This window comes from Ceratotherium simum, chromosome 4 (assembly GCF_057802395.1).
Source record: "Ceratotherium simum simum isolate JZ-2026a chromosome 4, ASM5780239v1, whole genome shotgun sequence".
Taxonomy (NCBI): Eukaryota; Metazoa; Chordata; class Mammalia; order Perissodactyla; family Rhinocerotidae; genus Ceratotherium; species Ceratotherium simum.
Genome location: NC_141903.1, coordinates 73949593 through 73964979, shown reverse-complemented (window position 1 = coordinate 73964979; position 15387 = coordinate 73949593). Strand labels below are relative to the sequence as shown.

At 36.5% G+C, this 15387-nt stretch overlaps 1 protein-coding gene across 12 annotated transcripts in view; it reads right to left on the bottom strand.

Annotated features, from left to right (window-relative positions):
- The window catches only part of MCTP1 (multiple C2 and transmembrane domain containing 1), a 507353-nt gene that overhangs the window by 286687 nt on the left and 205279 nt on the right, over positions 1–15387 (bottom strand). For all 12 annotated transcript variants that reach the window (XM_087430024.1, XM_087430027.1, XM_087430026.1 and 9 more), the window contains exon 2: positions 2056–2170. In XM_087430024.1, coding sequence (XP_087286150.1) covers positions 2056–2170 — 115 coding nt within the window. The remainder of the gene's footprint in view (positions 1–2055; positions 2171–15387) is intronic.

Genomic DNA, 15387 nt, shown 5'->3' with positions numbered 1-15387 from the left:
CCCGTTACTATATATTTTTAACTTTTTTTTCCAACAGTGAGAAAACTGGTTCTCATTATCTACAATATATTTACCTATTAGCTCATTGGTAGTATACACATTAAATATTTTAAGAATTGATAATCATGCTCTAGAGTACATTATTTATGTATAGTCCTTCTGTCTTGAGTTTTATAGCATATAATCCAAATATTGCTTTACATAATCGTTTAGATTAGTTATTTTTATTCCCCATCCCCTTGAGGTGTGGTTATAGGTATATTTCATTTTGGGTTCCTCCCACGGCCTGCTTATTTATTTATTTATAACTTCCTCCTCACCCATTCTATCCCATTCCCATTCCCCATTCTTGACACCCATTCTTACCTACATTCTGTATGTTACCAATCTCATTAATTTCTAGATTTTTTTCCTTCCAATATTTCTTTTTGAACAAATGAGCAGATAATGTATAATTTCTTATATCCCGTTCTTTCTTACCTGAAACATTCCATACTGTCTATACTCTTGCACTTTACTTTTTCACTTAATATATCCCACGACTCTTTCCATATCAAATCCTAGAGATTTTCCTTATTTTTTTTTACAGCTACATATTATTTCATCAAGCAGATATTAATCACTCTCCCTATTTATGGACATTTAGATTGTTTCCAGTATTTTATAATTATAAACAATGCTTGAAATAAATGTGCACATATGTATTTAATATTGTTGGGGGGTATATCTAGGATAAAATCTTAATCTCCTGATGCCTGGTTCAATGCTGTTTTGGATCAAATGATGTAATTAAGAGCACTTTGAAAACTAAAAAATGTTATATAAATATAGCAAAATAATACTATATTTTAGCATTATTTTCTTTCACTAATCTAACTGTAACTTCTTTTAAGATAAGCAGTTTAACTCAATAAACATTTGTTCTCAGCTACTAAACCAACTGGTTACTTTTCAAAATTTCCCCTGTGTTTAAATTCTAACAAAATTTCCCCTGTGTTTACAATCATTCCTTCATTCATTAAGAATGTTCTGATATTTACTAGTTTTTACTTAAAAATTGAATCTACTATTTATATAGTTTCTAGTATTGAAAAACCCACTATTATATTAAATTACGTTCTTTGTTTTATTCTTGTAGAGACAAAAGACAGAAATTACAAACTTCAGTCCTAATTTTGTTCCTTCCACTCCCTAAGTATGGATGTCAACTTGAGTGGGAGGATAAAAACAAGATCATGTGATGCCAGGAACACTCTCCAAGTTGTCTGCCAATGAGTTATCATAGGCTCAGGGGCTCTCTTCTCTTCTAGTGGGACACCCAAACTCAGCTTCCTTAGGTATTGTCGGCCCTCAGAACCCTCAGGTCTTCATATCCTGAACAACTGATATTTCAAAACGTGCAAAGGATGCTATACAGTCTACTTTGGGTCTATCTCTGGTCCTGCCTTCTAATCTGGGTTCATGGAATCCCTAATGTAGCCCAGGCTAGTTCATCAGGAGGTTGCCTTGGGATTTGGAATCTAGGTACTAAAGAGTATTTGCTTTATCTCATCCTTCATCATGACCTACAAAGACCTATTTAATCTACCATGAGGCTATTGCCAGGTCCAACCAAGCCTCAGAAAAATCACTTGTTGAGAAGCTGCAAAGTTTTGGTGAAATGCCAGTGCTGGATTCTGCAATTTCAGCAGATTCAACTGAGCAAATCTATGCAGCAAAAGACATTTCAGGTCTGCCCAAAGATGACTTCTGATGTGGCTTCAAATTTGTGCCTCATCTACTTAACCAATTGGGTCACTGATTAGACATAATGCAGAGTCTAATTTGTCAGCAGTTTGGTAGGAACCTTGCTATCTGGATTGGAGTTTTTGAACTTGCATGAGAACCTCTTCCTCCGTGGTCAGAGGAGTCAGGTAACATTTTGAACCACATCATTGAACCCAACCTTCTAAAAATTATAGTTGATTTTTTTTACTTAAGCAACCATAGGGAAAATAAAGTTTGTCACAAACAAACAGAATAAGTTTCCAAGAGATGTTGCTTTTATGTTCTTACCTCCTCGATCTCGGGCAGCTAAACTTTGACCCCTTCTTAATGTAATGTCCAATTGGTACATTCCGGGATCAGCCAAAGGGACATCTGCATTACTGGTTCCAGCAGTATTTATTTTCTGGAAAACAAGAAATATACAAAATATTAAATTTATTAACTCTGTTCTACTTCCTCCAATGGGGGACCATATGTAGCTTAATTCAAACCATAAGAATTAGTCAATAAAATAAATTATCTTGGGTGAATTCACACAATATCATAATCACCCAGTACTCTGAAGGTTTTGAGACTCATGAAATTCTTTGGACTCAAAATAAAAACATGGCCGTTATAGGAATTTCTGTTTTAACTCAGATTAGACATAGCAAATATAATATGAAAAACATTTCCCATGGAAAGCCCCACATAATTCAACTGAGAAAGACTAACGTAGCAATAATGTCTGAAGTAAAAACACAATCAATGATGAACGGAGAATAAAGATATGCAAGAGCATTTGATTTTCACATAACTGAAAGTGAAAATTAAAATGATTTATTGAGGTGACTTTGTTGACTCATTTATCTATGCAAAAGAGCTCAAACTGATGGATTACACACTTCTATTTCAGCCCCAACATAAAATATGACATAATTATACAGGAATAAATTCACCCAGCATTTTGACAGCACTTGCAAGAAATAAATTCTCAATGGGGGTAAATTTCTAATGCTGCTTTCTATGGAATAAAAGTGCACAAGCTATGTCTATAAATAAAAATCTTTGCAAGGCTGCCTCTATAGAATAGCAAGAATATACTCTGTTAACTTACTTGGCATTGAGTTACAAATGCACTTGCAAGAGGAATGACTATATTAAAACAACACAAAAGAAACATATAGTAAAAACTGTACAGGTCATATTTTACACTTTCTGCCACTTTGAATACAGCAGGAAAACTTACTTTTCTTCACACGTTTGAGGTGATTTTAAATTCTAATATAGAATACTACTCAGCCATAAGAAACGACGAAATCCAGCCATTTGTGACAACATGGATGGACATTGAGGGTATAATGCAAAGTGAAATAAGTCAGAGGGAGAAGGCCAAATACCGTATGATTTCCTTCATTAAGTAGTAGATAATAACAACAATAAACAAACACATAGGGACAGAGATTGGATTGGTGGTTACCAGAGGGGAAGGGGGGAGGGAGGAGGGTGAAAGGGATAATTCGGTACATGTGTGTGGTGATGGGTTGTAATTAGTATTTTGGTGGTGAACATGATGTAGTCCATGCAGAAATAGAAGTACAATGATGTACACCTGAAATTTTTGCAATGTTATAAACCAATGTTACTGCAATAAACAAAAAATGAAAAAAAAAAATTCTAATATATTTTTTTCCAATTAAAAGAAATGTTCTCTTGTTTTGGAATAATATGCATGGATAAGGTAAAATATTAGACACCGGTCTGGCTCTTTTAGTTCTGTAGTTTACACAAACTGCAACTATAAAGCAGCATTTTTTTCTAAGGTTTCAATACCAATATAAGAAGCTTTCCTATAGGAGCAATTATTGTTTAAAATAAGAAACAGCACCACTTTGGCTGATAACCCAAACTCATCATTTCTCCTCTGTTAATGATAAAAAGGAATTCACTTCTCATGATATCTCTGTGTCAATGAATGACAGTGCGGTTCCCCCAGTCAATCAGGCTAGAAACTGACAAGCTGTGCTTGATTTCTTCATTTCCCTCTCCCCCACATCCAAAGAGTTGTCAAATAATCCTATCCACTCCATTTCCATATTACATCTCCCAGTTGTCTTTTTCTTTTAATTCCTATGCCACTAATTTGGATCAAGCCTTCAAACAACAGAGGAACAAGAGATAAAATGATTGTTTTACTCTTCCCTCAAATATCCAACTGCCCCATCTCCTTGGGCTTACCAAATATAACAACCTAGGGGATATCCCTCCACACTGTTGAAAGTCTTATACAAACAAATACACATACATACTAGGTTTGTTTTCCTGTGGTTGAGTTTTCAGTTTTTGTTTTTAACAAAGATAGTACTATATTTTGCCTATTATTTCACAATTTATTGAACTTAAGAAAAATATCATGGGCATTTTTCTAATCGATACCCATAGATCTATCTAGTTTTTTATTTTTATGGTATATCATTTTCCACAGTGTGGGAATAACATAACATATTTCTTCAATTATTTCCTATTGATGAACATATGAGTTGGTTTCAGTATTTGCCAGCACAAGAATTTGTGCTTTTATTTCTCTTGTAGAATGAATTTTTCCAAAAAGGTTTAAATAGTTCAAACTCCTATCAAAAGTGTACAAGAGTGCCTATTTCCCATATCCCAGTCAGTATATGATGTTACTAATTTTTAAGTTTGATGGGCAAAAAATGTTTTCTTCCTTCAATATGTATTTGCAGAATTATGGAAAGGTGTCTTGAAACTAGTGTAAATGGCAAGAGAATGACAGCTGTTTACCGGGCCACACAGAAGATGTGAACTTGGAAAGAGAGGAAGCCAACTAAGGTCTCCTAAACAACTTTTCAAAGAACAGTTGCACATGGGTCTAATTAATAAGCAAGATTTAAAGTCAAATCCAGCAAACATTTGTTAAGCTCCAAGTATGTTCCAAGCCTTTCATTAGATTCTTTTATATACATTGTTTCAAAATAAACAAATCTATTAATAAATATTAAATATGGATAGATTTACTACTTTCTAAGAAATGGGATAAAATCTGAGGGAACTGAGAAATTTTCCACCCACACTGCATCCTCCTGTTGTGTTGTGATAGGTACCTTAGAGGTAGGAAAGTTAGAATGCATAGATATTGGATTTTTTTGTAGCTTTCATTGCTCTATTCAGTACCTCTTGAAGTTTAGAGTGATTATAGAATACGTGGTTTTATATTTTAAAATGTGTATTACACTGCATGAACAACTTAAGAAATTTTCAAAAGTAATTTTCTAGATTTTTCACTTTTGCTGTTTAGAATTTAATACCTAGTTAAGAAATAACTTTATGGACTTACATTTATTGGCTTTTTAAAGCCTGAATAATATTCCATTTTGTGTGTTTGTGTATGTGTACGTGTATACACATTTTCTTTATCCATTCATCCTTCAATAGACATTAGGTTGTTTCCATATCTTGGCTATTGTGAATAATGCTGTAATGAACATGGGAATGCAGATATTTCTCCAAGATACTGATTTCATTTCCTTTGGATATATATACTGCCTTCCCCCTCTTGTTTTTCATGTCTTCCTACCCAGTCTTCAAGGACCATTTCATTAGCACTTTATACCTATCTTCTCCATTATCACATTCTATCTCAAATGTCATATTTGCCATTTTAGATTGTAAACTTTTAAAATCAGGGAATAGAATGTTTAAGGATCAAATTGAACACAAATTATGATAGAGGATCTGAGGATACATGATCTAGCTGAATAGACACATAACATAGGGATCTATAACAAAGTTGGTTAATCCATGGGCAGTTTTTTCTCTCTCTCCTTCTGTGCCCACGTATAGCATCTAATCTGTTTTGGCATCTTCTTTCATGAGGAACCTAAGTATATCCTTAGAATACTTGCTCTAGGCTGCCATTACCAACTGATCATAATTGGCACTTAAAATGAAGCCCTGTCCACTCAAGAGCTATAATTGAAGACAAACTGTGCTATAATGGAGTTATTAAGTCTTTGAGAGAGCAGGAAAGAAAGATCAACTATTATGGGAGAAGAATCTCAGGTGGCCTCATAGAGAAGATAATGGAGCAGGGTCCGAAAACATGGATAGGACTTTGACAAATGAAGATATGGAAGAAGGGAGGATGGGAAAATCAAAATGAGCCCAAAAGTAAGTAGCCACCAGAGGGTGCATCATTAGATTGTGTGAGCAATAAGGCAGACAGGAAGACTGATGTACGGTGACAAAAGGCGGAGGAGAGTTTCAACCTGAGGGCAACAGGAAACCAGCACAGGCTTTTGAAGAGAGAAGCAATAAAACCAGGCATCATTTAACAAACAATGTATTGCCTATCTTTCATGTTTCCTGCTCTGACAACTAAGTGCTTAGATTTCAGAGATGAACAAAACCTGGCCTTTTCTCTCTGCAGGGTGGAAGAGACTAGAGAAATCCTGTGGGTATAGGAATTATTTAAAAGTTTTTATAACAGTCCAGTTTAAGTCACAATGGCCTGATCTGGTCAGTGGTAATGGAAATAAAAGATGAATTTGAGAGATATTGAGGAGATCAATCAACTGAATTCGTCAACTGACAAGATCGGGGAGATATGGGAAATGGATGGATGAATCACACAGAAGTCTGAGCTGAGCTCCTAGAAGAATGGTAATGCCAGTAGTAGAGAGCAGAAAAGAGAGGAGAAGAGCAAGTTCCAGGCCACCACTGTGTCAAGCACCAACTTGGAGATCCCCAACTCTATAAAAGAAGAAAGTCATGGACTAAAATAGATCTAGAGAGACATTACTCTTCAAGCTCAATGAAATAGTTCCAAGAAGAAAATTGGTAGGCCCATTATGGAGGGATACCAGAAACAATTTTTTATTGTAAAGTAACTCTTAAAAAATGTTTATTAAGTTCCCAAATGTAAGGATGTATTCGGAAAGATGTATCTGAAGCGCTAGGCACATGTATAGCTCTAAAACAAACTTTATCATTTTAAATATCTTTTTTTCCCTAAATTTACAATTTATCTAGTGACTACTATAAGCACTTCAAATACACACTTCCCCTGCCTAAACTGCCATGCTCTGCCCTTAGATGTTTGTTGCTTATTTTTAACCACTTTATTGAGGTATGATTGATATATAAAAAGCTGTGCATATTTAATGTATACAACTCAATGAGTTTAGAGACAAGTATATGTCCAGGAAACCATCACCACCATCAAGGCCACAAACATATCCATCACCTCCCAAAGTTTCCTCTTGCCCACTTTACTTTTATCATCATTTTTTTGTGTTATGAACACTTGTAAGATCTACCCTCTTGGAAAGTTTTAAGCATCAATACAGTATTGTTAGCTATAGGCATTATGCTATATAGTAGGGCTCCAGAACTTACTCATCCTGCATAACTGAAACTTTTTCCACCTTGACTATCACCTCCCCATTTTCCCCTTTCCTCAGCCACTGGCAACCACCATTCTACTCTTTGCTTCTATGAATCTGACTATTTTAGATCCCACCTATAAGTGATATTATAGAGTATTTCTCTTTCTGTGTCTGGCTTATTTTACTTAGCATAATGTTCTGCAGGTCATCTATGTTCTTGCAAATGACAGATTTTCCTTTTTTTTTTTTGGCTTTAAGGCTGAATAATATTCCATTGTATGTATATACCAAATTTTCTTTATCCATTCATCCAACAATAGACATTTAGGTTGTTTCCATATCTTGGCTATTACGAATAATGCTGCAATGAACATGGCAATGCAGATATATCTTTGAGATCTTGATATAAATTTCTTTGGATAAATACCCAGAAGTAGGATTGGTGGATCATATGGAAACACAAAAGACCTCAAACACCCAAAGCAATTTTGAGAAAGAACAAAGCTGGAGGCAACATACTTCCTGATTTCAAACTACATTACAAAGCTATAGTGATCAAAACAGTATGGTACTGGCATAAAAATAGATGTATAGACCAATGGAACAGAATAAAGAACCCAGAAATAAATTCATGCATATGTAATCAGCTAATCTTTGACAAGGACACCAAGAATACAAGTGGGGAAAGGATAGCCTCTTCAAAAAATGATGTTGGTAAAACTGGATATCCATATGCAAAAGAATAAAATCAGACCCTTATCTTACACCGTACACAAAAATTAACTCAAAATGGATTAAACTTACTTAAACGTAAGACCTGAAATCATAAAACTGCTAGAAGAAAACATAGAGAAAAAGTTCCTTGACATGGGTCTTGGCAATGAATTTTTGGATATGACACCAAAACCACAGGAAACAAAAGCAAAAATAAATAAGCGGGATTATATCAAACTAAAAAGCTTCTGCATAGCAAAGGAAACCATCAACAAAATGAAAAGACAACCTACCGAATGGGAGAAAATATTGGTAAATCATATATCTGAGAAGGGGTTAATATCCAAAATATATAAAGAACTCATATAACTCAATAGCAAAAAATAAATAATCTGATTAAAAAATGGGCAAAAAGGTTGAATAGACATTTTCCCAAAGAAGGCATACAAATGGCCAACACGTATATGAAAAGATGCTCAACATCACTAATCATCAGAAAAATGCTAATCAAAACCACAAGGAGGTATCACCTCACACCTATTAGGATGGCTATTATAAAAAAATAAAAGATAACAAATGCTGCCAAGGATATGGAGAAAAGGGAACCCTGGTACACCGTTGGTGAGAATGTAAATTGGTGCAGCCAATATGGAACAGTATGGAGATTCCTCAAAAAAATTAAGAATAGAAGTGTCATTTTAAATATCTTGAATGATATGTCCAAACTGTTGTTTGCTTTAGTGGTCTGTTTTCGTAACCAGGGAAATAGCCCTTTCACAGCATTTATCACAGTTACAATGAGTTAACAAACTGTGCAATTATTTTTAATGCTTATCTTTCCACTAAAATATAAGTTCCATGAAGGTAGAGGCCATGCCTGTTATGTTCACAGGTGTCTCCCTAATATATCCTTGGCACTTAGCAGAGTTCCTGGCATGGTGTAGGTGTTCGGCAAAATTTTTTTTTTTTGGTAAGGAAGATTGGCCCTGAGCTACCATCTGTGCCAATCTTCCTCCACTTTGCACAGGGGACGCCACCACAGCATGACTTTATGAGCGGTGTGTATGTCCACACCCAGGATCCGAACCCGTGAACCCTGGGCCACCCAAAGTGGAGCGTGCGAACTTAACTACTACACCACTGGGCTGGCCCCCAGTAAATATTTTTAAATAAATGAATTAAGACATTAATAACAGAGAAGAGTTTAATTTTTTAACTCTTCCCATGAACTTTTGCATTTTCAGAGGTCAATTAGAGAACAAACAGCCGTGCAAAGGAATGATTGGCTAGTAGAAGGATCCTAGGCAGTGATACCTGAGTGAGGAGGACAATTGGGCATTCTAGGAACCTCTTAAGTCTAAGCTGTCCACATTCCTTACTTATTATTCCAGTGTGGTTTATGACCTCACACATTCTCAAGTCAGAACTTCACATGTCGGATACCTTTGATTAGAGATGCTAGAATCTGGAATTGTGAAAACAAGACAGCCCTTTTGCAGACTTAAATGCTACCTGCCTTACTAAATTTTTTGTATTACTCAAATAAAAATTAATCTCTCCTTTCTCTGCTAGCCCACTCCTTTTTTCTGGTCCTCTAGAAATTTTTGGATTCCAAATCATGTATCACATAAACATTTATGGATTCAAGAGATAAACCAGAGGGAATACCAGGTGCTCTCTGGAATTAATTTTTCTCCTTTAGTTGCTGAATTGATGTACCTTTAATCTAGATATTTCCTAGTATTCTAGTTTTGAGTAACTGTTGCAGAAACCTATAAGGTTGGCTCAGTCAATGTGTGTTCCAAACCTCCTCAAGCTTTAGTTTCTGGGTGGTAAAGAGGCTGGAAAGCTTTAAAAACTACACTTCTCAGATTTCTTTGTAGCTAGGATTGTGCCATACAACTTAGATTTTGCTAAGGAGATGTAGTTATATGATGCTTGGAGGCAAAAGTGAGCATAATGAAACAGATGTGGTATGCAAGGAGATATGATTTTCTGGCCAGCTTGGTGCAGGAACTATCTGGCTCTCCTAGGGAAGCTATGTAAATTTAGGTGTTCAGTCCCTGGTATCATAAAAGTGCCAAACACCAGGCAGCAGTACAAAGGTGTTTCCACTATAATGTGGTTGGTGTTTTTCCAGACATGGCTGCCTCTTCAGCATCCAACCCTGTGTCCTCTGGCCCTCCTTTATGTTTAAATTAACTGGACTAGATTCTGCGTTCTGCAACCAAGAACCCCTCTCAAATTAATGATTGATAGTGGAAGTGGTTACAGGCAAGAGACCTTCAGAGAAGTGGTCATCTGGATTGGATTATCTGATTAACATTAGAGGATGGGACATACAAAAATGTCATGAGATGGTGAAATAGCTATTTAGACGATCACCTGAGAATGAAGAGGCTTATGGAGGACAAGACTTTGGTAGACCACGTGACTGCTGTGATAGACATTATGAAGCATACAGGCAATGGGGAGGGCTGACTGTTTCTAACAGCACTAAAAGTTTAAAGAGAAGGAAATGATATGCTCAAAATTTTAAATCCAGAGTTCTAGGCACAGTTATGAATTAGGGAGTTTCTCCGACAACACTCAAAGTTTTGGGACTATTGAAGCCAAAGAGCAGATGCAATGTTTGAAGTTGTAAATTATTACATAAGTGAAATTTACAGCTTTATCAGGTCACTTTGGGAAAGTCAGAAAAAACTGGAAGAGTGGGACCCTGAGAATTTGAAAGGAAGCATTTGGAGGGATTATTATGACCAGAGTACCCACATCTTCTCTACCAAGCCACCATTTTTGCAGAAGCCCTTTCTCTACTGTTCCTGGCTTGCTTGAACTAGAGTAGTTACCATGCATGGTGATGTCAAATTCCCTCAAGCCTAACCCTTCCTTCCCTCATTTTGTATAAACTAGTGGTTCTCCACCTTGAAGGTTCTGGTTCAGCACCCAGGAACTCTAGGTGTGGTACCCAGGCATCAGTATTTTTTTCTTACAGCTCCTCAGGCAATTTCAATATGCAGCCTAGCTTGACCCATTGTGCTAATTATAAAAGGAAGTCTTTGAGAAGACTTATACACAAGGAATTTCTACATTTTCTTATTTATATCATGAAACACCTGGAGAATATGTGTGGAATCAATATGAGGGTTCTCATGACTTTAAGCTCTGCTGCTTAGGAGGCCTTTTTACCTATGTGAAGAAAGCTTCCACCAGAAGATATAATGGTGCTGATGAATTCGAAGTTGAGAGTACCACCTGGCCTTTTGGAGATTTTCATTACAGGCAAAAAATGGGGTTACTCTGTTAGCTGGAGTGGTTGATCCTTATTATCAATAGGAAGTAGAGTTATTGTAGCACTGTACAGAGAGGGAGGAATATGTTTGGATTCCAGGAGATTTTCTTGGGTACTCCAAGCATTGTCATGCCCACTGGATTGTAGATTGGTTAAGTTATTCCATATGTGTTTCATATACTCAGGCCATGTTCAATGCGGCACTAACTTTGTCTATTAACAAAATCCACTTAAAGTTAAAATTTCATGAGAGCTTTTACATTTTCAACTTTTAAAATTTAACAACCAAGGATATCAATAGGCTTCACTGAGGGTTTCTACTTAGTCATTACCAGTTTGTTCTTAGTCATCTCTCCTAGTTTCTATGACACTGAAGATATTTGCACAGTGAAATCTCCATCAAATGGAAATCAAAGGTTTTTAAAACTTAATTTTCAAAAATAGAACTCAAAAGCCACTGAGATATTCAAAGTTCAATGAAGCTCAAAAATCCACTTGTCAAGGGAACATTATGATTAGCTAGAAGTCAAATGACTAAATGATTTTAAAAACTGAAACCACACAGAATGGGGAAAATCCATGGCAACCAATGGGCATATCCCACCAGGTATGTCAGTCATAGCACCTGACTAATCCATAGCCCCACCTGAAAGAACAGCTTATGCTCGAGTCTATGTAAACTTAACTTCCCTGCCCCTTGTTCATAGCTGATTAGACTAGAATTGGATAACTGAACTAGGGCAGAAAATTAACAGGCTGGTTGGTGATAGGTTGTTATTTACCAAGAGAGTTATTAGGCAAAAGTTATTTGAACCAAGTGCGGAGAGAAGAAAAAGTCAAAAGTGGCTGCTGAAGCCAAGGGGTCATAACAGAGACACTGGAGAGGCCATGATGGTCTACGTATAACCCCAAATCAGGAAACAGGTGCTATAATTAAGTAGAAGTATGGGGTGAAAAAATACATATAGTAGAGGGTAGTGTGTGTCTTTGTAGCAGGACATATAGACGCAGATCAACTAATCAAAGCAGAGTATGACAGTGGCTGGCAGGGGAGTGAAAATCTATGAACTCCACTGTTGAAGGCTTGGAGCAGCTCTGGGACCTGAGGGCCAGCTGCTCTGGTCTCTGTGCTCTTGGTTATCTATGTGATCCCCTATCACCTTCTTATCTCCCTTGGCCTTGTACAAGACAGCCGAAGTCAGTCTTGGTTCTTACAACAGAATAGAGTGAGAGGAGAGAAGAGCAATAAGAATGAGCAAAAGAAGCACAGAAACAAGATGGGAGCCAGGTTACACAGGGACTCCACGAGCGGCCAGGGGACAGTGATGTGGGAGAAAGTGAGCTACACAGAGAGGCTACAGACGGAAATGCCCCATGCCTTCAACTTCTTCGTCCACGGTACCGTGCAGTGATCATTGATGTTCACATACAGATGCCTCTGTGGTGCTAGCTCACCACCCAGAGGTCAGATAAGGCCAATTCTCTGCAGCTACTGAGCGAGGAAAACTTCATGTTTTTATGAATATTTTCACCACGAATTGGGGAAAAGGCTTATGGTTACCATACAATTTATCATTCAAACTGGGATACTTTGAAGACTGAAAGGGAGTGCTATTAATAATTATAGGGTGTAAACGGGAATACACAAAACTGTCTCAGGTAAAGTGGGATGCATGACTGTGGTACTTAATAAATTAGCCTTCGGTTAACCAGAAAGACAAACTAAGCAGAAAAGTCGGATCTTCTGGTCATATCAAAGCTTTACTATATTTTGTTCTAGAACTGAACTACAACCCCAGTTTTAGTTCTGGGATTTTGATTTTGTAATAGCCCAACCAAACAAAATGGGCCTATAAATACTCAGGCCCACTAAATGGCAATATTTAACTGCTGCTGAAAAAAGTACAGAATTCAGTACTCCCAGAATGTCTTTTCTGGCACTCCCACAACACGGATTACTCACCCTCGGCTTGTCCGCTAGATTGACTGCTCTGTGCAGCATGGCTTCACTATTGCTGATAACCTTTCCACCTACACCTACAGTATATAAAATAATCCGAGCCAAAGGAAAGCAAATAAAACTCACTTATCTCAATCCTTATGTACACGGACCACTCCCTTTTGGAATTAGACCCTATAACCAGCCTTTGTGTCACAAGACACAAATCCTGACGATGAAGGCGCAGGCATGACATCCACTATCTAACTTCAGACAAAAATACTTATTCCCTCTGCACCTTTGCTTTCTAATCTTTAAATTGGGGTAACAGATACTTCACAAGGGACTGTTTTGATTATGAGACAAAATAGGTAATAGTGCTTTGAAAACGTAAGAAATGATTTAAATATAAATAGTTATTTGGGGAGAGATGATGAGGAGAGCTATTATAAAATAGAGGAAAGATTACAGGAGTCAAAACCCAAAAATCTGTATATAAGGCCTAGTTATACTATTAAATTGTTGTGAGACAGAAGGCAAGTTTTTTTGAGCTCTAAGGGCCTTATTTTCCTCTTCTTTAAGAAATAGACTTGTGAGAATTAAAAGAAAAGATGTAACTGAAAGTGCTTTGTAAAGAGTCAAGTGATTTTCAAATGCAAAGTAGCTTCTTCCTGCTTTTTTCAAATTATAATATATATTATGTATATATTACTGTTAGTGTTCATGATGGTTAATAAGAGATTAGAAAGTAGATCATGCTTGGGTTGACTCTTCTGCTTTCAGTACTCTTATATTTCCTATGACTGTTATCTTTATTATTTCACCAAAATAATATTTGTTAGACCTGAGCATGATAGATTTTGTTTGTATTAACTCTTCTGACTTTTTGTCTTTTGGTGAGTTCCCAAGCATGCTCTTTCTTCCCCAAAGAAAACCAAACTGCACTTAAAAGTGGAGAGCCACCACCAACAACAGCAAAAAAACTCCAAGAGGAAAAGACTTGTCAGAAAAGGCATAATATACTAACTTGTTGATTGACGTTATCTTCCTTGCCATGAATACATCTGCCAATAAATGTTTTAACAGATTAGACCAGTTCTATTATTTCCAAAATTTGAGCAATATGCATAGGAAAACATGTTGTTTGTGAGGACTTGAATTTTTGAGGTTCTAACAATCTCAGAGAGAGAAGCTTCTGTAATAGATGTTATGCTTGATGCTAACCATTTGGGATTTTGCTGAAAAGTACTTCTAGTGTTTTATGAGTTCACATCTATAAAATGCAGTGCACAGATCCACAGCTTCATCAGCTTTTGTGATGAACAAAGAAACCTTCTTATTAGACTCCAGAGACTTTTCATATTCTTTTTAAAGATACCTATATAGTTTTACTGGATAGGATTGATAGGACAAAAGTTTTAAATAGCTTTTTAGCTATTATTCAGTAGAAGAACTATACTACTTCTTTTATTCCAACACTTAGTTTTCTTGAGCAAAAACTATGGTGATGATAGTTTTTCTGAACAGGAAATTGGCAAATTTTTGTAATTAATATCCAACCTCCACACTACCACAAACACCCCAAGTTTGTCTCACCCTCATTCAGCATTTCACTCACTCACTCATTATTTTTTAATCCTCTACTGGATGCCCAACACAGAATTAATATTATGGAGAACACAGAGAGATGTTTGAACTATCTTTTTTGTCTTCAAAGACTCTACCACGGAGACAGTTTTGCGTGTAAAGTTTAAATGCCAGCATAGAAAAACAAGACAAGAGGTGTATCATGGCAGTAAGTGAGAAGTCCCCTCCTCCTCTAGTCTGCTGCTTCTCCATTTTGTTCTGGATGTGGGGTTGAGGCATCATCATGGAATGCCTAGCCACATAAGCTAGAAAACCTAGCACTGACTACACCTAGGCCCCCAGGGCGCAACCATCAAGTCCTATCAATTACATCTTGAGAACGTTTCCTTGGTCAACCTTGTCTGCCACTCCGGTCTACACCTTAATTATCTACTATGTAGGCCAACTGCTTGCATAACTGCCTGCCCTCAGACTCTGATCTCTTCCATTCACTGAATCATTTAAAATGGTTCTTATGAAGCATTCTTAATCACATGGGCAAATGCTTAGGAAAAAACAGTGAAGTGGAAAGTACAATGCAAAACTGTATACAGAATGATATTAACGAGGTTAAATATATCTATGCATTGAAAAAAAGACAAGAAGGAAATATAACATGTTAATAGGGGTTATTCTATGGATGATAATAATTTTATTTTCTTCCT